This window comes from Magnolia sinica, chromosome 4, assembly GCF_029962835.1.
Source record: "Magnolia sinica isolate HGM2019 chromosome 4, MsV1, whole genome shotgun sequence".
In the NCBI taxonomy this organism is placed as follows: domain Eukaryota; kingdom Viridiplantae; phylum Streptophyta; class Magnoliopsida; order Magnoliales; family Magnoliaceae; genus Magnolia; species Magnolia sinica.
In genome coordinates, this window is record NC_080576.1 from 5,097,392 (window position 1) to 5,120,056 (window position 22,665).

Genomic DNA, 22,665 nt, shown 5'->3' on the forward strand with positions numbered 1-22,665 from the left:
TAAATCAAATACGGGAATTAGTGGTCAAATACAGATGTCAATAGACAGGAATAGTAATTTGTAATCACTGTACATTTCATTTACATTATCATAGTAATTAGTAAAACAAGTAGGCTCAATTTCTGCAGTTGTCATATAAGGCCTATTTCCAGATCAAAATCGCTACTGCTTAAGCTCTGCCAGAAGTCAAACGAGCCATACCAAGAGTCTGACCCATCTTTGATTTTGGACAAGATGAAAGACCTATCTATGCAAGGCATGAAATCAACTCAATTTCTTGGTTTGGACAGCTGCCCTAAGTGAATCTAGGTTCTTTCTGCTGCAGTGGTCAAAATGGTTTCAGCCGAGGGGAATGGAAGAAACACTGTTGAGTCTAGAACTGAGTCCTAACAATTCACCAGAGCCAGAGGTAGCAACTGGTCTTGATGATTCAAACAAGTGGGACTTAGTAAGGAAGCCCATCTGAACTTGAATTCCTTGATCTACATTGTCAACCAACCTTATGTTTTTCCATTGTTGCAAGATAGTTGCTAAGCCAACCTTACGCACCTGAAGTCCATCTAGGCACCTTGGTCAAATAATACAAGGCTGTTTATGGTTAAGTCCCGCTTTATGTTGATCTTGCTATATAAAAACTATTACCTCTGGGAAAGAAAATCCTTTAGGCATGTTTGTCTTGCTATAGAAGCTGTCATGGAAAATGCTTTCTTTCCATTTTCTTGTATTTGGGTTGTGATTTTAAAGCAGAACTTCTTTTTCCTTCGAATTTTTTCATTTAAAAAGTAATATTAGAGGAAAACGTATTTTTTCTTTCAATAATTAACTTTCTGAAAAGATAAAATAAAAGGATCTTACTTATTACTGATAAAAGGAAATTGATTTCTCTTTATTATGTTTTCAAACAAGAAAATGTCACACCAAACTAAGAACTATTTGCTTTCTTTAGTTTTCCCTCAATCCAAATGCACCCTTAATGAAGACAAGCCTATTCCCATTGCATAATCTAACAAACAATTGAAAGCATGGATCTTCTAATTCTATGAAGCCTCTGTAAACAAGCATAAACACACATCTTCATCGTATCATATCATATCATATATCTTATGAATTGAAATGCTTGGAAGAGACATGCATAGCTAGCAAAGCATTTCTAATATAAAGTTAAGCGAAAGGGGGGAACTCTGAAGAGAGCATTATTTTAATAGGAGATCATGCCATAGTGAAATCTACAGTGCTATTATGTTATTTTCAATCATCCACCTCAGACTCCAATGGTTATATACGTGCTTGTATGCCCAATATGCCCACCTGAATGTGGCCCGCCCATAAACTTCCAACTGCGCCTTTGCAAATTTGCGATGATCATCTTCTGTTGCTCCATTGACATCCCATTCAGCGACCCATTCCCCTGCATTGTTTTGCCCACCCAACGGACAACAACAGGATTTTATTAGCTATTCTTTTTAGGGGTAAATCTTATCACCATAAGGATGGGAAGGTGGTGACAAGTGACCCCACTTGATTTCTCAGCCTCCTAAGAAATCAAATGGGCCCACTTCAAATGATTGGACAGTGATAAGATTCACATGTAGTGAACTTCTGTTGTTTGACGTTTCGCATCGAATCATAATCTTGTAATAAATACTCGTAGAAGTGCTTACCGACGAAAGTGAGCGGACCATTGGATGTGGTGACAATGTTCAACGGGTTAGCCCGGTTGTTGTAAACAAAATCAATGTTTTGTTGTACCGTCATGCTCTTGAATTCATCTGAAAACAGATTATAGTAATGTATGTCAATGACAGTGCCCTTGAGTCCACCGGCGAGGGGGAGGAGCTCCCTTGAATCAGCTGGGCCCAGCTGATTGGACATGATCACATAAGCAATCGAAGAATACTTTCGAACAGCATCATAACCGGCTCTATAGAACTTAGTAAGGCTCTCAAAGGAAACACCTGGTGCAAGAGGCTCGTTGATCAACTCGACAGCAATGAGGCTTGGATTCATGGCATACCTGCATGTGCGCGCAAAAAGTATGAGTTCATGAACTACTTAGAATATTGTCGTGTATGCAAAATCCAAAAAAAATAGATCTTCTTGAACCTGGCTGCTAGGAAGTCTATTACCGCAACAGTCTGTTGTATGTTCTCGTCTGTTTTTCCCCATTCCTGAGATCCATCTCTCGTTCCACTATGTTCATTTCCATTCTGTGAGCCTGGAGCTGCATGGAGATCGACACTAACCTTGATACCATATTTTCTGCAAATGGATGGAAAATAGAAATTTCTCAACATTTATTATAATCTTCTATCTAAGACCATTTACTGAAAAGTGTTGAACGGTCTTCGTAATTTCAATACATGGCATATAAAATGGAAAGTGGTTTAGTCTTTTTACTAATTTATGTGCTGGAACCATCTTTACCATCCAATCAAATCACTTTGTCAATTGATCCCAGCTGTTCATTGAATCAGTTAAGATGTTGCTGATTAAATGACCTTAATCATCTGAATTAATGGACTTCCTTTATAGATCACTGATAATAATTGTTGATGACTTTCAAAGATCAGGATATTCAGGAACATCATATCGGCATAACTTCCAAATTGCTCATTGAAAAGCCGGACCATCAAGTAGATGTTCCTGATTGATGGGCATGTGCAGCAATTGGGCGGTAGAGATGTTTATACATTGAATTTCTCTGGGACGTATACAAATGATAATTCCTCATCAAGAAGATGGATGAACTTTATTGAGTGTGTTTAGGTTGTATCATGAATTTAGTTTATGTTTGTATCAATTTCCAATAGTTAAAGCAAACACTTCCTTAGGTAATTTTTGTAGCATTTATGGTGGTATAAGCTATGATACAAAGGATTGTCCAATAATTTCAGTTGTATAAAATATCACGCATGAGCATGAGCAAGCAAATGCTATAAATAACTACCAAAGGTCAGTTATACAACCAATGGAAAACACGTATAATCCAAATTGGCATAACCATCCTAATCTTAGTTGGAGGAATGGACCACAAATTAATGCGCCCAATGCACCTCAAATGCCTCCACAAAACAACTTCTTTGGAGCATCTAACAATGCACCATATGTGTCCCCGCCAAAGCGATCATCTGTGGAGGATGCATTGACCATATTCATAAACTCTCAAGCTCAAATGAATCAGTTTCTAATCCAATTAAATCAGGAATTAAAGACGGTCGTGGCTAGGATTGAGACTCAACTAAATGCTAGGGAAAAAGACACCCTTCCTTCTCAACCTGTGTCAAACTGTAGAAACACACATTTCATTAGAGACTCAAATCCAAGTGAGCTACATCATGAACAAACTAAGGTCATCATTACTTTAAGAAGTGGAAAAGAGGTCGATAACAAGATAATGCAACCGGTAGAAATACCGGAGGATGAGCCATTGTCTTAAAAGAATGATAAACCGGCTATGGTTCAAGTACCGCATCAACAAAAGGATAAAGAAACTAAGTTATATGAGCCTTCAGTTCCGTTCTCATCTAGACTTCGGAATCCAATTATCCTCATGAAATATCAAGAGATGTTGGATGTGCTCCAAAAGGTTATTGTCAATATTCCCCTACTTGATGTCATTAGACAAATTCCATCATATGCTAAATATCTCAAGGACTTGTGTACTATAAAGAGGAAATTAAATGTGCACAAAAAGGCCTTCCTTATTGAGAAAGCAAGCGCTATCATTCAACAAAGGGTCGTACCCAAAAACAAAGACCTAGGAAGTCCCACTATTCCTTGTATTATTGGAAATTTTCAAATTGAGCATGCTTTGCTAGATTTGAGTGCAAGTGTCAACTTAGTACCTTATTCGATTTACAAACAAATGGGGTTAGGCGAGCTTAAACCAACTACGATCACACTCCAACTCGCTGACCGCTCCATTAAGGTATCAAGGGAAATTTTAGAGGACATGCTAGTCCAAGTGGAGAAATTCTACTTCCCCGTGGATTTTATTGTATTAGACACTGAACCATGTGTAAATGCTAGCATTCAAGTTCCCATCATTTTAGGCCGCCCATTCCTAGCAACTTCAAATGCAATCATAAATTGCAGGAATTGAATGATGAACTTGTCTTTTGGTAACATGACTCTAGAGCTAAATATTTTCAATCTATGTAAGCGGCCCATTGATAATAATGAAATCCATGAGCCGAATTTCATGGACTGCTTGATAGAAGAAAATGAATTGGAACCTAATCTGACTAAGAAATTGATTCAAGTCTTTAGAGACTTAAAAAATTCTGATTTAGAAAAAGTGTTTACTGAAATTTGTGATGAGAATACTACCACCTAAGACATTGGTATATACCAATGGAGACCGCGCACTCAAATCATATCTATCAAGGACTCGCAACTTCTGTCATCACTAACCAATATTCCAAAGCTTGATTTAAAACCACTACCAAATGAGTTTAAGTATGTATACTTAGGTGAAAACAAAACTTATCCTGTGGTGATCTCTTCATTTTTAGACAAGGATCAAGAGATTAAATTGTTGAATGTTCTAAGGGACCACAAAGGAGCCTTGGGCTGGACCATTTTCGACATCAAGGGTATAAGCCCTTCTATATGCACTCATCGGATCCACCTCGATGAAGATGCCAAACCAATTAAACAACTTCAAAGGTGTCTCAATCTAAATATGATGGAAGTTGTAAAAAATGAGGTGATCAAATTATTGGATGTGGGAATCATTAATCCAATATCCGATAGTATTTATGTGAGTCCAACTCAAGTAGTCCCAAAGAAATCTGGAATAACTATCGTGCAAAATTCTAATAATGAACTCATACCAACACGTGTCACCACTGGTTGGTGTGTTTGCATTGACTATAGAAAATTGAACCAGGTCACAAAGAAGGACCATTTCCCTCTACCATTCATTGATTAAGTTTTAGAGATGGTAGCAGGTCACTCCTATAGTTTTCTTGATGAATATTCTGGATATAACCAAATAGAGATGGCCTTGGAAGACCACATTCACTTATCCATTTGGCACATTTGCTTTCAAACGGATGCCATTTCGATTGTGTAACGCTCCAGCAACTTTCCAACTATGTATGTTAAGTATTTTTTCAAATATGGTTGGGAAGTTTCTTGAGATTTTCATGGGCGACTTCTCTGTATTTGGGAGTAGTTTTGAGGAATGCTTCAACAATTTATCTCTTGTCTTATTTAGGTGTGAAGAGAAATACATTGTCTTAAATTGAGAGAAATGTCATTTCATGGTTCAAAAAGGAATTATTTTGGGTCATATTATCTCCAAAAATGGAATCAAGATAGATCGCTCAAAACTAGACATTATATCTAATCTACTTATCCCCCGAACTGTTAGAGATATTAAATTACTTCTAGGGTACGCTGGTTTTTATAGAAGATTTATCAAGGACTTTAGTGTCATTACTAGACCCTTGACTAATCTTCTTCAAAAGAATGTCTCATTTAAGTGAACAGATGAGTGTGCAGGTGCCTTTAATAAAATTAAATCATCCTTTACAACTGCACCTATCATGCATCCACTAGATTGGACACTTTCTTTTGAACTAATGTGCGATGCAAGTGATTATGCCATAGGGGCTATTTTGGGCCAAAAGAAAGATAAACGACCTTACGTTATTCACTATACGAGTAGAACTCTAAACTCGATTCAAGTGAACTACTCAACAACTAAAAAAGAGTTAATTACAGTAGTTTTTGCTTTGGATAAGTTTAGGTCCTACTGTTGGGATCCAAAGTAGTCATTTTCACGGACCACTCGACTTTGAAATATTTGCTATCTAAGAAGGATGTAAAGCCGAGACTTTTGAGATAGATTCTCCTACTCCAAGAATTTAACTTAGATATAAAAGATAAGAAATGAGTAGAAAACGTAGTGGCCGATCACCTCTCCAGATTGGTGTTAGATGATTCCACTGAGGAGATACATATCTAGGACATTTTTCTTGATGAACAATTATTTGCGATCTCCAGATTGCCTTGGTATGCGGATATAATGAACTATCTTGTAATGGAAAAAATGTCATATCATTGGAAATCACATGATAGGAAGCGTTTTGAAACCGATGTTAGGAATTTCTTCTGAGATGTCTCGTATTTATATAAATATGAAACTGATTAGATTTTTAGACGTTGTGTCCTAGAGGATGAAGTTCAGAGTGTTATTTCTTTTTGCCACATGGAAGCATGTGGTGGTCATTTTTCTGCTAAGAAAACCACTGCAAAAATCCTGCAGTGTGGTTTTTACTACCCTACCATGTTTAAAGACACTTATGCTTTCTGTGTTGCTTATGATAGATGTTAAAGGTTAGGAAAAGTATCCCAGCGCAACATGATGCCTTTATCTCCAATTTTACCGTTGGAGATTTTTTATTATTAGAGTATTGATTTTATGGGCCCATTTCCATCTTCTTTTGAATTTTTTATATATTGATTGGTGTGGACTATGTTTCAAAGTGGATTGAGGCAGTTCCAAGTAGAACCAATGACAACAAAGTGGTCATACGATTCCTCGAGGAAAATATTTTTTCTAGATTTGGAACTCCAAAGGCTATTATTAGTGATGGCGGGTCTCACTTTTGCAATAGGACATTTGAGGCTTTCATGAAGAAATATGGCATCAAGCATAAAGTGAGCACCTCATACCACCCACAAACGAGTGGGCAAGTTAAGATTTTTAATTGAGAAATCAAACATATTTTAGAGAAAACTATAAGGCCAGATAGGAAGGATTGGTCCCTCAGATTATCCGATGCTTTATGGGCTTATAGGACTGCTTATAAGACCCCGATTGGAATGTCCACGTACAGATTAGTGTATGGGAATGCTTGCCACTTGCTTGTGGAATTGGAACATAGAGCATACTGGATAATAAAAAAATTAAACTTTGATATAGACCAAGCAAGTTGACAAATGAAATTAGAGTTGAATGAATTAGAGGAGCTGAGAAGAGACTCCTATAAAAATTCTAAAATCTATAAAGAGAGGACCAAAGCTTTTCATGACAAAAACATTCTGAGGAAAAATTTTGAACCTTAGCAAAAGGTCCTATTGTACAATTCTCGTCTCTAGTTCTTTCTGGGAAAGTTAAGATCAAGATGGACATGCCCCTTCATTGTGAAGAATGTTTATACTCATGAGGCTGTTGAAATTGAGAATCCATGTAATGGCAATGTGTACAAGGTTAATGGTCAGAGATTGAAGCCTTATGTGGAAAACTTTCATTTGGGAAAGGAGTTCGTCCCTCTTCATGAGCCAGAATACTCAGATTGATACTCCTAATCTGACGGAAAATTTATGTAGAATTTGTATCATATTCAATTTTTTTAAGCGTCACCTAGCAGGTGAGTTCATCATGGTAGGCACTATCCACCCTTTCTTTTATTTTTATTGTTCTCTGCATTAATTTATCTAGGGGACAATATAGATTTTAGGTTGGGGGTGTGGATAGTCATCCATGTGAGTCTTTTTTTTTTTTTTTTAGGTTTCAGTTTTTTTTTTTTTAAAGGTTTATAGGAAATTTTTACAACATTTTCAAAATAATTATATACAAGAATGTGAACATGATATTATGCGAATTCCAAAGGCAAAGTTAATATTTATTCTAGGTTGATAGTAGTCAGAATTTTGATAACTGAAAATTATAGACTTGAGTTCAATTATCTAGTCACTAGTTTAAAGTGAGTTATAATTTGATGTACTGAATTCACAGTACACCCTAGCTAACTAAGTGAGAAATATGATATATGAACTAGAATAACAAACTTTGATTCAAACAAGGTTGAATAGACTAGTACCATTGATATATGCTTAAAAGAGAGAATATTGAAGGAAAAAAAAAAGTGATGGAAAAAGAAAATTTTATTATAGAGCATGAATGCAATGACCATAACAATCGTGTCAGGAATCCGGAATAAGGATGCCTAAGTATCCATTACTGTTACCATTACAAGTACGATACCTTATGTTATGAAGCAAACCTGGTGGAAAATCTTCATCTAAGGGTGGTCTATAATAATGAGGATATAATAAAAGAAAAAATGTCATGAAGGAAATGAAATAACTAGAGATTTCATATTATTGGGATGATTGAAAGGAGTTAGGATAAGGAACATGCATATTTCTCAAAATTAGACTAGTGTCACAAGCACCCAAGTATATTGGAACATGCAATGACAAGTAAATATCTGTAAAAAGGACCCGTTTGGCGCTCCGATATGAACTCGATTCAAATCATTGGATTTTCTCACAATCTCAGAAGTGTTCCATGCATGAGCTTTGCTCAAAATAGCTACTATGTTGATCCCTTCGCTGCGTTTATTCAGTCCCATGAACTGGCTATTAAACACCCTCAAATTGAAAGTTGTCTTTGAAATTCTCCACAACTGCATGCATAAAAAGAGCTTCTTTTGTTTATTCTTTTGTATTCTCTCTTCTAAAGTTCTTCATGAAACATCAGTGTGGCATGAAGCACATTTCTCCCAACCCAACGGGCTGGGCCGGTTTGCAACAACTTTCGTTCCGCCTCCATTCTCTGGTGATAGATACTTCCTTTGTGTAAAGGACATTAATTGAACTTCGGTTCCATCCTAACAAACATCAAGACCATGAATTATCTAAGATACCTCTTAACATGGATTTAAGTAGTGGTTCTGAATGTGGTCCAATTAGATTGCACCAAGCAGGATTTTCCTGCTTGTGGCAAGCAGAGGATCCGGTTTCCTCGTAGAGGTGTATGAAATTTAACAAAGGGCATGTTTGTTTATTCATTTATTAAGGTAATTAATACACATGACTTTGTAATAATGGCTATTAACTAGCGTTTGGTGGAGATGTTGAGTCTACTTGAAATGAATTACACTTGCGCATGGTCATTGCAAGGGTGAACTCCCAGCGTAAATAGGCCAGCGTCTAACCCATAGTAGACTCTATGTTAGTTTAGCACCATTTTTAAAATGACGGTGACTGATCCTCCTCAAAAGTGGCACTCATGTACACTTATTCACAGCATGCAAATTGTGAATCTCACTGTTTATAGAGCATAACTCTTAAAATCCACTATGCTTTATCTACTGTTGGCCCAGCAATTTGGATGGTCTGGTAGTGCAACAATCATGCCATGTGTGTGGTTGAAGAGTCTAAACCATTTTCTAACTGCTGCAATCACATATCCCATGTGCATCTATTTATGATTTCAGAGAAAGTGAATGAGAATCCAAGTTGCAAAAACTACCTGACGTTCCATGTGCACTAAAGCTACTTGGATTGAAGGAGGGGAGGAATTGTATGATACAACCCGCAAGGATTTTCAATTCTGACAAGTGGGGGTGGGGCCCATTGTTTGGTAATCCATACCATTAGTCTGTTGCATCCAATAGTGTACCTACCATGTTCCCCAAAATATCCTAATTGAATTGTTATAAATGACCAATCTTTAAAGTTGAATATAAACCGTTGTTATATCTCTTTATAAGTGTATCAATCTATTTGTAGGCCACACAATCAAATGTAATTTCCTGTGAAACTGGAATTCATTTTATCCCAGTCGAGGGGCAAGACATAAATGCGGAAATGGAGCCGCCCATCTCTCAAAATTCAGGCTGATCTAATCAAATGAAGGGTCACACGCTTACATAGAATTTGCACAGTTGGTTATTTTGTCTTAAATTCTTATCTCTTTTCAACATCTGCAATTGCACCTGATGATCATGTGGGCCTGGTTTTTGAAACATTGAGTTCCTGATGAACATGACAAAATCCAAACCTTCCAACACTTTCTAAGGTAAAATGTGTATCACAAAACGTTAGCACGTGAAAATCTCTCTCACAAATACACTGGACAAAATGTCTTGATATATAGTAGCGTAAATCTAGAGGGTCATATAGTTGTTTTTAATCATCCACTCCAAACTCCAGTGGTTATTCACGTTCTTTAGTGTCCAATAGGCCCACCCGAACGTAGCCTGCCCATACACCTCTAATTGGGCCTTTGCAAATCTCTGATAATCCTCCTCTTTAGCTCCCCTAACTTGCCATTCAGTAACCCATTCCCCTGCCAATTTCATCCCCACCGTTAGAAATATAAAAGACAAAATCAAAACCATTGATCAAAAGATAATTCTAAAAGCATGGGAATGACTCTGTATCACTTGATTCATTATCCAAATCCACGTGGACAATAAAAGGGTGGTTCTATCATGTTATGAACGGACTCAGGTAATTATTGAGGCCGAGTTGCTGTCTGTGACTAGCCGTGGGATCTTCCCTGCTGTTCATGGAATTTGTACATGTGGGGCATGGTTGGTTTATCCAAACCATTGATTTGAAGGCTTCCATCATGGATCAAGACCATGGTCCATTCATGGAGGCCATCAGATAAATGATTTGAATAAACCAACCGTAGGCCCCACATGTACAAATGTGGTGCACGATAGGGACGTTCCCTGTTCATTACAAACAGGAAACTCTGCCTCATATTATAATGGCATATGTCAGTGATGGCCCACCTCATTTGATCCGCACGATTGTTTGGACCCAGTCACCTAAACAGTGGGGACCACCTGAAGCAAGATTAGGAGTTCGACACACATAGCCAATGTCTAGAGGTGCAACATGAGTGCTTACCAACAAAAGTGAGAGGTCCGTTGGATGTGGTCACAACATTCTGCTGCGAAGACCTGTTTGTTTGGACGAAATCAATGTTTTCTTGCACTGTCATGTTGTCGAAGATATCTGAAAATAGGTTGTAGAAATGCACGTCGATGACGGTGCCAGTGCGGCCGCTGGCAAGAGGCAAGAACTCCTTCGAGTCGGCAGGTCCTAGCCGGTTAGCCATGATCACATAAGCCATCGACGAATGTTTCCGGACAGCGTCATAACCGGCTTTGTAGTACTTGTTAAGGGTCTCAAGGGAAACTCCAGGTGATAGAGGCTCATTGATCAGCTGGACGCCAACAAGGCTTGGGTTCTTGGCATACCTGCACGTATGAATTCAAATCTCATGTGGGACACACCACATGAAAAAATGGTGATTGACCATTACAAACTTCTTGTCGGCCACAAAATTTTTGGATCGAGCTGATATTTGTGTGGTTCCTCCATCCATGTATGTGTGACTTTATCAATAGGTTTGATGGAAAATAAACATTCCTGTGGCTCCAAGAAGCTATTAACGGTGGATATTCAATCACCACGGTTTACTGTATTGTGGTCCACCTGAGGGTTGGATCTGCATCATTTTTGGTTTCTTGCAATCAAATGAGTTTTCAAAACGGATGGACAGCGTGGATGTAAAGAAAATATATCACGGTTGACACCAAATCAGGGCCCCGCCCAAAGACATGCCAATTTGCAGAAGCGGATTCGGTGGATCCGGTGAACCAGCGAAGTACGTGGATCCGTGACCGTTGGCCAAACCGTGATGTATGAGTTTTATATCCGTCTTGCCAGCTCATTTTTGAGTTCATCGGGTCCAAATATCAGGTGGACCAGGTGATTGAAGACCTACCCTTAAAATTTGCAAAGGGCCCGCTGTATTGTTTATTTGCGGTCCAAGCTGTTGACAATGTCATGCATACCCTTGTAAAGTAAAAAAATCAAATATTGATCCAAAACTTTTGTGGCTCAAGAAGTAGTAAATCACCACCGCTTCTTGTGGTGTGCTCCGTCAGATTTGGATATGGCAACAATGATTTATATTGTGTATTTGATTAAAAATTACAAATTATAGTAAAATTGTTAGTTTTATAATCCATAAATATAATTATTATAATTTATTCTACCTATTTTCTTATTAGTGTATTTGACTCTCAATTTACCAGTTATAATTCTTGTTTAAATAAATATTTGAAAATAATATTATTATTTCATTAATTTGCATTTTATAGAACATTAATTAACTAAATAGGCCAATTCCTAATCATTGCCAATTTCATTTACTGTGGTAATTGGTCAAACCAACAATCCCTAAAATGATTGGCCAAAATGTATGGTCGGTGTAGATATAAAACACAAACATGATGATGAGCCCCACAGTCACACATCCGCCGCCCTCAGTGGTCCTAGATCCACCAAATCCGATACGCTCATCTGTGATCCAGAACTTCTATATAATGGGATTGCCATGGATGGCTTATTCACGTCTCCAAATAACTCCTTGATTCATGGAAGTGTAAGAAGCAAGATGGATCCCTAAAATCTTTCGCGCATGATGAGTATTGAGTCAGTCTTTTACATTCGTTGAATTTGCGTGGTTGCAATGCCATTTATCTGATTGTGGTGTTATCAGTAGGACTGTCAGAAACAGTGCAAAATCCAATTGTTATTAGTAGGACTCTCCACATTAGAGAAGCCCTTTGTGAGACTGCCTTTCATTTTGTCCGTAGCCCTGAGCAAAGCACACGTGAGATGAGCAAAGCACACGTGAGATGACAGAGCTGGACATTAGGCGATCCGCACCTTACATGCCATGTCTCAAAATTCAGGCTGATATAATCATATGAAGGGCCACATACTCACGTAGATTTTTGCACAGTTGATTATCTTAAATTCTTATTTAATTTCAACATACACAATTGCACCTGGTGATCACGTGGGCCTGATTTTTGAAACATTTGAGTGCCTGATGAACATTGACAAAATGCACACCTTCCAACAGATTCTGAAGAAAACTGTGTTGCAGAAAACGTTCACATGTGAACATCTCTTTCACACAGACATTGGACAAACTGTATTGATGGTTGTGTAAATCTAGGGCTTTATATAGTTATTTTTAATCATCCACTCCAAACTCCAGTGGTTATTCACGTTCTTGAGTGTCCAATAGGCCCACCCGAAGGTGGCCCTCCCATACACCTCTAACTGGGCCTTTGAAAAGCTCTGATAATCCTCCTTTGTTGCTCCCCGAACTTGCCATTCAGCAACCCATTCCCCTGCCAATTTCATCCCCACCGTTAGATATATACAAAACATAATCAAATCCATTGATCAAATTATAGTTCTAAAATTATGGGATGACACGATAGGGCCATCTGTATGGTCATGATTCTCACTTTACTACATGGACAATGAAAGAGTGGATCTATCATGCTATGTACGAACTCTTATAATTTCATTTCTCCTGTAAAATTACTGCAGAGGCCGGGTTACTGTCTGTGACTAGCAGGGAGGCTCCACTGCTGTTCATGGAATTTGTATATGTGGGGCTCACGGTTGGTTTATACCAGCCATTGATCTGAGGCTTCCCTCATGGATGAAGAACATGGTCCATCCATGATGAAGGTCATCAGATGAATTGTTTGAATAACCTAACCATAGGCCCCACAGGTACAAATGCAGTGCAGTATAAGGAAGTTCCCTGTTCATCACAAACAGGAAACACGGCCTCATATTATAATGGCATATGTCAGTGGGTGGCCCACCTGATTTGACCTGCATGATTGTTCAGACCAGGTCATCTAAATGGTGGGACCCACCTGAAGCAAGACTAGGAGTTCCACACACATGGTCGACATGTGTCGAGCTGCAATGGGATTAACAATCCAAAACATCAGTGCTTACCAACAAAAGTGAGAGGTCCGTTGGATGTGGTCACCATATTCAGCTCCGTAGACCTGTTTGTTTGGACGAAATCAATGTTATCTTGCACTGTCATGTTGTCAAAGACATCTAAAAATAGGTTATAGAAATGCAAGTCGATGACAGTGCCAGCGCGGCCACTGGCAAGAGGCAAGAGCTCCTTCGAGTCGGCTTGTCCCACCCTGTTAGCCATGATCACATAAGCCGTCGATGAATGTTTCCGCACAGCATCATAGCCGGCTTTGTAATACTTGTTAATGGTCTCAAGGGAAACTCCTGGTGATAGAGGCTCGTTGATCAGCTCGACCCCAACAAGGCTTGGGTTCTTTGCATACCTGCACATGTATAAATGGAGTGGGATCGATGAATTATTAAAATGCCCCGTGATTGCCTCCATATCAAATGATTGAAACTTCGGTGGGACTGCCTTGTCATTAGATCAGGTTGGTGGGTGCCTACTCATGGCTCAGTAGTAGAAACATTGTATTTCAATGGCTCAGTGGTACTTGCATATATAAGGGCAAGGATAGGATGATTTGGATTGCAAAGGCTTCAACCCAAGCCAAATCCAACCTCAGTTGGGTTGAGGATTTTCACCAAGCCCAATCCAACCCAACCTAAAGTTTGGGTTGGGTCATATCAAGCTTGGGTTGACCCAAATCAAGTTACAGCCTTCGTTTATAAACTGTGTTTTCATGTATGGTAGAACCGTTCTTTCATCACTAAGAATTGTAGTTAATTCAAAAGCAATTGAGAATACAAGACCTGGCTGTAAGGAATTCAATAACATCGACAGTCTGTTGTATGTTTTCGTCGGTCTGGCCCCAATCCAGAAATGCATCCCTAGCTCCGCTGTGTTCCAATCCGTTCTGCGATCCTGGCGCTGCATGGAGATCGATTATAATCTTCACATTGTATTTTCTGCACATCAACCCAGAAATAATTAAAGAAAAAAAAAAAAAAAAAACACCGTTTACTATTGCTATGTGTGTCTCAAATTCAACGCCATATTCCTATTTTTCCAGTTGGCCCTATGATGAAAGCCAAAGGGGCTTGCCTTTGTGATGTATGTCAATATGCAGGCTTGATGACAGTCCCAAAAGACCAGATGCATAAAATAGGGGAATTTTTGTCATGTAAGGAGTCTTCCTTTCTAAGCCTATATTTGAATCAGGGTCTTGTAATTCCACATACAAAGTGGTCAAACCTTGTAGTTGAAATCTTCATTATAATTGAAATCTCCTCGATGATCTTGGGCCACTGACGTGGTCACTTTAGTGAAAAAAAAAACTATGCAATTCTGATGTGATGTTCTTTTTCTTATTGTTTTCTCATTTTTCCCTGACCCATTGATAATATTGAGGGGTTTTATAATACTTATTAACGTAATCTTCAGCTTGAATAATAAATTTTAGATACTTTGCTCTCAAAATTAATTTTAGTATTATATGATGATGGATAAAATGTGTAGCACATACACCATAAGTTCAATATATATGCTATTCACCTCACAATCAGACCTAGCTAGGTGATAGGTGGGGCATACTCCTAGCTATAGTTGTGGATGTAATTAGGTGGGCCCCCCAGGGGGGTGGCCCACTTGCATCCTGTATGTTGATAATGCGCATTCAGGTAATGTTTATCATCCGACTCTTTGTTTAACACTAGATGATTCGATCCAACTTACCGTGCCCAGGAAAAGGCATTGTCCAGAGCTTGCAAAGACCCACCGATGAATGGCCACGGGGGCGTTGGATCGCTGGCTATCCACCATCCAACTGGAATTCTAACTGCAGTCAAACCGTTCTCAGACACAAACTTGAAATCTCCTTCAACGATGAAAGTCTTCCAATGTTCCTGTGGTCCATTTTATTAATTAACGGATGTTTGATCAAAGGTGAATAATATAAAATTAGATTGGTGGGGCATCTTAATAGCTAATTTACCACTCTCTATCACATTATATTACTGAAAATCACGGGGGTAAATTTGACTTTTAGGTGTGTTCAGGTGAATCTTCATGGCCAAAAAAACTGTTCTTTTGAGGCACACCTTTTGGCGATCCAATTTCAATCGAGTCTGCTGCCTTCTGGATTTGAGAAACCCCAAAAGCCTCATCCATCACTTGATTACAACGGTTCAATTTAGCCCTGGTTAACAAGTCAGGAATCAGGGTCTTCTTCAGCCCTGATTTTGAACTGATTGAGCTGGGTCTATTCAAAATTATAACTTCTCTTGGCCCAGGCCTGGCCCATTGACAGCCCTACTATTAAATGAGGACAAATTGCTGAAAATTTTCATCTGCAATCAATCCGTCAAATGGTTAGGATCATGTGAAAGCGGAGATATGGTGCAAGCCCCATTAAATGAGTTGGCACACCAGATTGGCAGACTTCGGAGAAAGTGAGAACCATGAGGTCAATCTAGCTAGGCCTGCCAACAGGCCGGCCTGGGCGAACTTGGTCAACCTCGCAGTCCTATTTAAAATATTGATTCTACGGTCGCAGACCCAGCCCAACCTGAGTCTACCCATGCCATTTTTACTAAATCTCAACTAAGTGGCATGCCTTACTTGGAGAATTTGTGTGGCCTTTTCACGTCCGTAACCGTTTGTTATTTGAAATTCTCCTTGCAGCGTCCTGGTAATCCCCATCACGAAAACTGATGGATCATCGTCTCCCCAACTTGAATTGGCCGAGAAATCAGCGCTGACCAAGTGCTCTGTCCTCACCTAATTGCAACATAATAATCGATGTTACCTACCGTTAATCTCCTCTTTTATTTCAATAGCATAAGCTCCAATAGTTTTTATTAATTTTCTAAGGTTAAATTTTAATGTAGTGGGTGCATGAATAAAAGAGAAGAAATCATTGTCGAGAAAAGTCTCCAAAAACGAGAAGTAAATGTAAAATTATTAATGGAAATATATTTACAAAGTTCTTTCATGTGATCTTTATTAGCTCTAAATCCTAAATTTGTAACTTTTTCTGAAACAGTAATTTTTTAAAAATAATAAATTTACTTCGATTACTAAACCGATTCAAACTCTTACTCATAACACTGACAAGTATATTGAGCTACTCTAGAACTCTCCAGGCCTTAAAACACTTATAAAATAGCAACCAAAAAAAGAAGAAGAAGAAGAAGAAGAAGCCTAATTTACTAAAACTAGTAAATTTTAACTTTAAATTCAAATAAACTTTTAAAACGATCATATTTTGAAAAACCATTCAAGGTTGAATGACCTTTGCATTTGTTAGGATATATGGGTCATATAAAGCTTTCCAACAAGATATTATATATGCACAATGGATAACCATTCACAAAGTTATGGCCGAGCATCCATGAAAGTTCTCTTGACTTCATCATATATCATGTTTGGTGCCATGAGTCACTTTAGCCTATAGCAACCCAAGATAGCTTACATGTGTCACCTCATTGGCCCACACTATGAGTTGATCCACTGATTGGAACACAATTTATGTTATTTAATCCTAGCCATACAAGCCACCAATATTAAACTTGCACTGAATGTATCATTGCTACTATCACCATGGGGAGATGAATTTACAGCATTGAAAAGAAATATTTCAACTCCAAAAAGCAAAGGTCAAGACCATCACTAAAGTTTGGCCATCAGGCCGACAGTTGTGTAAAGTAAAACCAAGAACAAGTATGATTTTAATCTTTCCACGGTCTCAAAATGTGGCCCAATGGAGCATGCATGCTAGCAATCCCGAGTCGCAACAAAACATTAAACTCATATCTAATAGGGAGGAGAATTATTGAGAACCTCTTTAAACAAGTTTTGTTTAATGTTGGAGATAGTCAGTTGAACGTTATGCCAGTTACACCAATGTCACCAGTAGAGGTGTACACGAGTCGAATCGAGCTTGTGCCAAGCTCAACTCGGCTCGGCCACTAGCTGACCCCAGCTCGAACTTGGCTCGGCTCGGTCCTCGAGCCTGACTGGTCAGCTCGGCACGGTTTGGTCAGCAGCTTGGGCCAGTTCGAGCAGAGTTCGCCCATGCAGCATTTTCACAAACACATGTACTGTACATTTAAATTCTCACTGTATGTAAAACCACAGTAGGTATTTCATCAAACACCTTGTAGGCAAGGTCAAAATCAAATTAAAAAAAAAGGGTATTTCTTTCATATACATACCTTCCTTGCACCAGCCGACACTTCGTTGAGTCATTTCATCAAACACTCGGCGAGCACATCCATATCAAAATAACCGAGTCACCGATCCGAGTCGGTTCGAGTCGAGCCGAGCTCGGGCAAGCTCGAACTCGGCTGTCGAGCTTTATCGAGCGAGCTAACTCGACTCGTGTACGGCCCTTTTAAAAGTTAATTGGAATTTAAAGTTAAAAACCAGTTGTCTCTCGGAATGAGTTATGATATATACTTTTTGAAAGCATTGATCGATTACTTGAAGAAACAAATCAAATTATGAAACATACCTGTATGAATTGGCCATTTGGGGCTTTGATTCTAACTCGATTTTTATCATCGTCGTTCCTCACAATCTCAAACGTTTCGGATGGACCGGGTGTGCTCGTAACCGCCACTAGGTTAATACCTTCTCCTTGTTTATCTAATCCTATGAACTGTCTATTGAATACCCTCATACTAAAACTTGAATCAGTTATCCTCCACAACTGCATACAAAACGAAAAGAAAGATTAAAACCAAGAAGTAAATGATCGAATTTCTTTAAGTAAGAGGGGGCAAAAAAAAAAATCAAATGGTAACCGAAAGAACTTACACTAAATCTTTCCCACCCTGAATGATTCGTTCTGTTTGCGACACTGACCGTTCCACTGTCATTCTCAGCACAAAGGTACTTCCGTTGTGTTACTGACATTAGTTGAATTTGGGTTCCATCCTAACAAATGGAAACCATTAATTACATAGTTGAATTTGGGTCCCATCCTAACAACATGGAAACCATTAATTACATAGGATCATACCTATACATTAAAAATAAAGATCCGAAACCATAACCACAAAAGGAGCCAAGACATGCAACGATGGTTTCAATTTGGGTTCCTTATCAAAATCAACACCATAGATTATAATGAGAATATTAAAATAAAAAATCATAACTCATACCAAAAATCACCCATGACTCCAAATCAATAAAGAAAAGAAAATGCGATGTTGGAGTAGAGAAATCACTATACCAAAAGATCTTTGTTGGGGATGCCATCAAAGAGAGATGGTTTTATCCACCCTTCTGTAACAAGCCAACCTCCAAGATTTACTGCTTTATATTTAAAACTAGGTGTTTCCCTTGCACCAGAAAGTGAGAGAAGACAATGAAAAACACAGAAGCATAGCATCCATCTCATGGAGTACCAGTACCTAGCCATTCCCTCCCTCTTTCTCTCTCTCAAAGAAAGAAAGCAAAGTCCCCTACTTAAATAGTGGATTGTCAAAGATGTAGAAAGACTGACCAAATTGCGGTTGAGTGGATTGCAAAGAGGCTGATCAATGCCGTGGGATTGGATTCATCAACTGATGTAATTTTATAGGGGCTCCTTTTCTCTTCTATAAAGAAAATGATACTTTGAGGAGGCCCAGCATTTTATGTCTCCCAATTCCATGCCACATGTGCGTGTCACATGGGGACGATGATATACGGTTTTATAACAGTATTTTTTTAAGAATTACAATAATATTTTCTGTTCTAAGGATCACATACGGTTTTACATCAGTATTTTATTAAAGTAAAAAATATCCATCATTTCCAACTAAGCCAGAGAAAGGCTTTTGTATCTAGTGTTCCGAAGCTAAGGAGGGCCCACCGCGGTGTTTGTGAGAAATCACACAGTCCATATGTTTTGCGTGCTCATCTCATGCAGGACTTAAAAAATGAGGCAAATCCAAATCTCAAGTGGGCCACACAGCCGAAAATAGTGGAGATTGTACACCCACCATAAAACATTCGTGCAGCCACGAGAGATCTGAATCAGGTTTTTTTTTAATCTTTCAGTCATCCCAGCGGCAATGACCTCATGAACGGTTGGGCCACTTCATGAATGGTTTGAATCGCATATAAACATCATCTGGAGACTATAAATGTTTGAACCATATGCAACCCTTTCCCCCCGTTTCCAATTGCGTGATCCCACTAGTTTCATATCCTACCAATTTTTTATCTCATGTTTTAAAATTAGTGCCAAAACAAACGGTTCAAGTGGATTTCTCATAAGCATCAGGGCAGCCCCATGTGTTGTGAAGTAATCACATCATTGAAAATTAAAAATTCCCTCACGTCACATCAGTCAGCCGAGGCTGGTTAGTAGCGACTAGCGAAGGAGGAAACGGATTTGGTGAGACCTCGACTCACCCAAGTCGGTGCGACCCTTAAAGGTAAGGCCCACCTTGATGCATCTGTTCCATATCCACAACATTCATCCATTTTCCCATATCATTTCATGGCATTATCGCACTTCTAATTATTAGGTGGACTATACCAGAAAAAAAAAATAGTGGTAATCATGTGCACCGTTCCATAAAAACAGTGGTGATCGACCATTAATGGGCACAAAAGTTTTTGATGAAACTTATATTTGTTATTTCCCTTCATCTAGGCTTATGTGACCTTATCAACAGATTAGATGGCAAATAAACACCATGAAAACATTAAAATACTCCTTAGTAAGTTTTTAACGGCTGAAAGTTCAATCATCACTCTTTACCATGGTATGTTCCACCTGGTAATTAGATTTGCTTCATTTTTTATTAATTTTTTTTCTTTTAAATCTTACCCTAAAACTAGCTATCAAAATGGATGAACAGTGTGGTTGTAAGTTACACACATCACGGTTGGCCCACGGTAAGGGATGCATATAAACATTAGGTGGAGCCCGGAAAGGTTAGAATGGTAATCAACCCTTATCACTATTTCTCATTGTGTGGTCCACTTGAGTATCAAGTCCCTATTTTTTTGTCTCATGCCTTAAAATAACCTTCCAAAACTGATGGACAGAGTGGATTTCTTAAAAATATCATGATGGGGCCCATCTACCATGGGGTAGTTACCTCGTTTAAAGCCCCTCACTGTATCAGTAAGCCTGTAATACAGGCTGGCTGGCAGCAGCAGGCGCAGCATCGTTGTATCCCGCATCCGTGAAAGTGGATGGGATCCCGGACCATGGCCCACCTTTATATATTTGACTTCTATCCACGTGGTCCATCTATTTTGAAAACACATTTTAAGATAAATAAATAAATAATCTAAATCTTAGGTGGACTGTAAATTAGAAAATAGTGGAAATTGACCACTAAAAACTTCTCATGGGCTACAAAGGTATTGATCAGGATGATATTCGGATGGCAAATAAATTTTTTAGTGGCCCTTGTGAATTTTTTAATGGTGAGGATTCAATCACTATTGTAACTTATATGATGTGCAAAAAAGAATAAAAATAAAAATAAATAGAGGTAATATTTGAGCCTGATGTGAGGATAACAATAAAATCAATTCTGATGATGAACACTATTAAATATTCCTTCCTGCAAATGGCCTTACAAAACACACTGACGGGAGCAAGGACAAAAAATTACAGTTCAACTCCGAATATTGAGAAGAAGCAAAGGTATAATGGTCTTACCGATCATAAGGGCACCTTTTCGTCGAGAATGTTAGTCAAAGTCAAATAAGCCTTTTTTTTATCTGATTTTTTTAATGAAGGATGTGTATTCCTAAATATTTCTAAATAAGACTGGTATTTAAAAATAAAATAAAATAAAAGTTAGGTAGATTTCCATATACTTTTACTTACCAGACCACATGTGCCAAAAGCTGTCACTTTCTTAAATAAGTGTGAACGAACGTTAAGTCGGAAAGTTTGTAGTGGTCTCTCTTCTTTTTTTTTTCTCTTTTTTTTTTTTTAAACATACGTACGCACACGGCCTTTTCTGATCCATCTTGGCCATGAAACTGTCCGCGACCCGCTCTACATCAGTGTTGAAACTCCCGAGACTCTACTTATCATGAACCAATAATACGCTGGAAACCTCACCAATGTTATGATCTTAACCGTCCACTTGGTGCCCATCAAATGAAGGGACGAGGAGACATGTATACAAATCCCTGGACATGTTCCATCCGGAAGCGGATTGCATGGTGTATCACACACCACCGACTTTCGCTGTGTGTTAGACGTCACCAAGATCATTGGGTTCTACTATGATAGATGTGTCATATCCACACCATCCATCCATCCATTTTCTTAGATTATTTTAGGACATGAATCCAAATATTAGGACAATGATTTGCACCTTTAAAACCTTCATAAGGCGCATCATGATGTTTATTTGCCATAGTTCATATGGTCAAAAAGACTGGGATAGAGAGAAAAAATAAATCTAATGAATGAGAAAAAAATATATATATCACATTGATCCAAAACTACTGTAACCTCCAAAAAGTTTTGGATGATAGACCTTCAATACCCACTACTTTCTGAGGTGGGGTCTGCTTAAGCTTTTGATATATCTCATTTTCAAGCTAGATCTTGCCACATGGACGAACGTTTTGGATATAATACGCACAGCATGGTAGGGTTGAAAGAACTTGGTGACGTCGACACAACACACCACGAGGTCGGTGGTGTGCGGCACGCCGGGCAAACCGCTTAATCTCTGGGAGCTGTGACCGAGAGATTCCAGATTGGGACACGCTTGTTGGAGATTCCTCTCAAGCTTATTTGGAAGTTATTCGGCCTAATAACAGCTTACAGCCCAATTAAGTCTGGCCACATCAAAAACCACCGAAGCGGATCCGCTAAATCCGCGTCCTACCGAATACGATTACGTGTCGGTGAAATCCTACACGAGTGGGATTCTACGGGGAGCGGATTGGATACTGAACGCTTCAGTAGCCAAAACGCTACTGAAGTGATGTGGCAAAACTTCCTTGCTGAATGCCAAGCGGCTGTTTTCTTCCGATAAATACTCTTCCAACGGAGATCCATCAGCGGATGTTTTTCCGTTTCGGCCGTGAACGCACTCAGCCATGCACGGACATAGATTTCC

General features: G+C 38.7%; 2 protein-coding genes across 4 annotated transcripts; both read right to left on the reverse strand.

Moving 5' to 3' along the window:
* Positions 1–1,226: 1,226 nt before the first annotated feature.
* Positions 1,227–2,294, reverse strand: LOC131241994 (glucan 1,3-beta-glucosidase-like). Its single transcript, XM_058240349.1, has 3 exons — positions 2,104–2,294; positions 1,662–2,014; positions 1,227–1,408 (listed from the first exon to the last, which is right to left on the reverse strand). The coding sequence occupies exons 1-3, from the start codon at positions 2,292–2,294 to the stop codon at positions 1,227–1,229; spliced, it is 726 nt and encodes a 241-aa protein (XP_058096332.1).
* Positions 2,295–9,792: 7,498 nt separating this feature from the next.
* On the reverse strand, positions 9,793–19,162 carry LOC131242230 (glucan 1,3-beta-glucosidase-like). 3 transcript variants are annotated; one of them, XM_058240745.1, is made up of 9 exons: positions 18,804–18,937; positions 18,591–18,669; positions 18,386–18,505; positions 18,081–18,278; positions 16,187–16,345; positions 15,302–15,471; positions 14,380–14,535; positions 13,597–13,949; positions 12,639–12,968 (listed from the first exon to the last, which is right to left on the reverse strand). In XM_058240745.1, exons 3-9 carry the CDS (start codon positions 18,482–18,484, stop codon positions 12,787–12,789), a joined length of 1,317 nt encoding a protein of 438 aa, XP_058096728.1. In that variant the 5' UTR covers positions 18,485–18,505; positions 18,591–18,669; positions 18,804–18,937; the 3' UTR covers positions 12,639–12,786. The 3 variants fall into 3 exon arrangements, with proteins under 3 accessions (XP_058096727.1, XP_058096728.1, XP_058096726.1); XM_058240744.1 differs by lacking the exons at positions 12,639–12,968; positions 13,597–13,949; positions 18,591–18,669 and adding exons at positions 9,793–10,090; positions 10,663–11,015 and having other exon boundaries at positions 18,804–19,162; XM_058240743.1 differs by lacking the exon at positions 18,591–18,669 and having other exon boundaries at positions 18,804–19,156.
* Between the last annotated feature and the right edge of the window lie 3,503 nt (positions 19,163–22,665).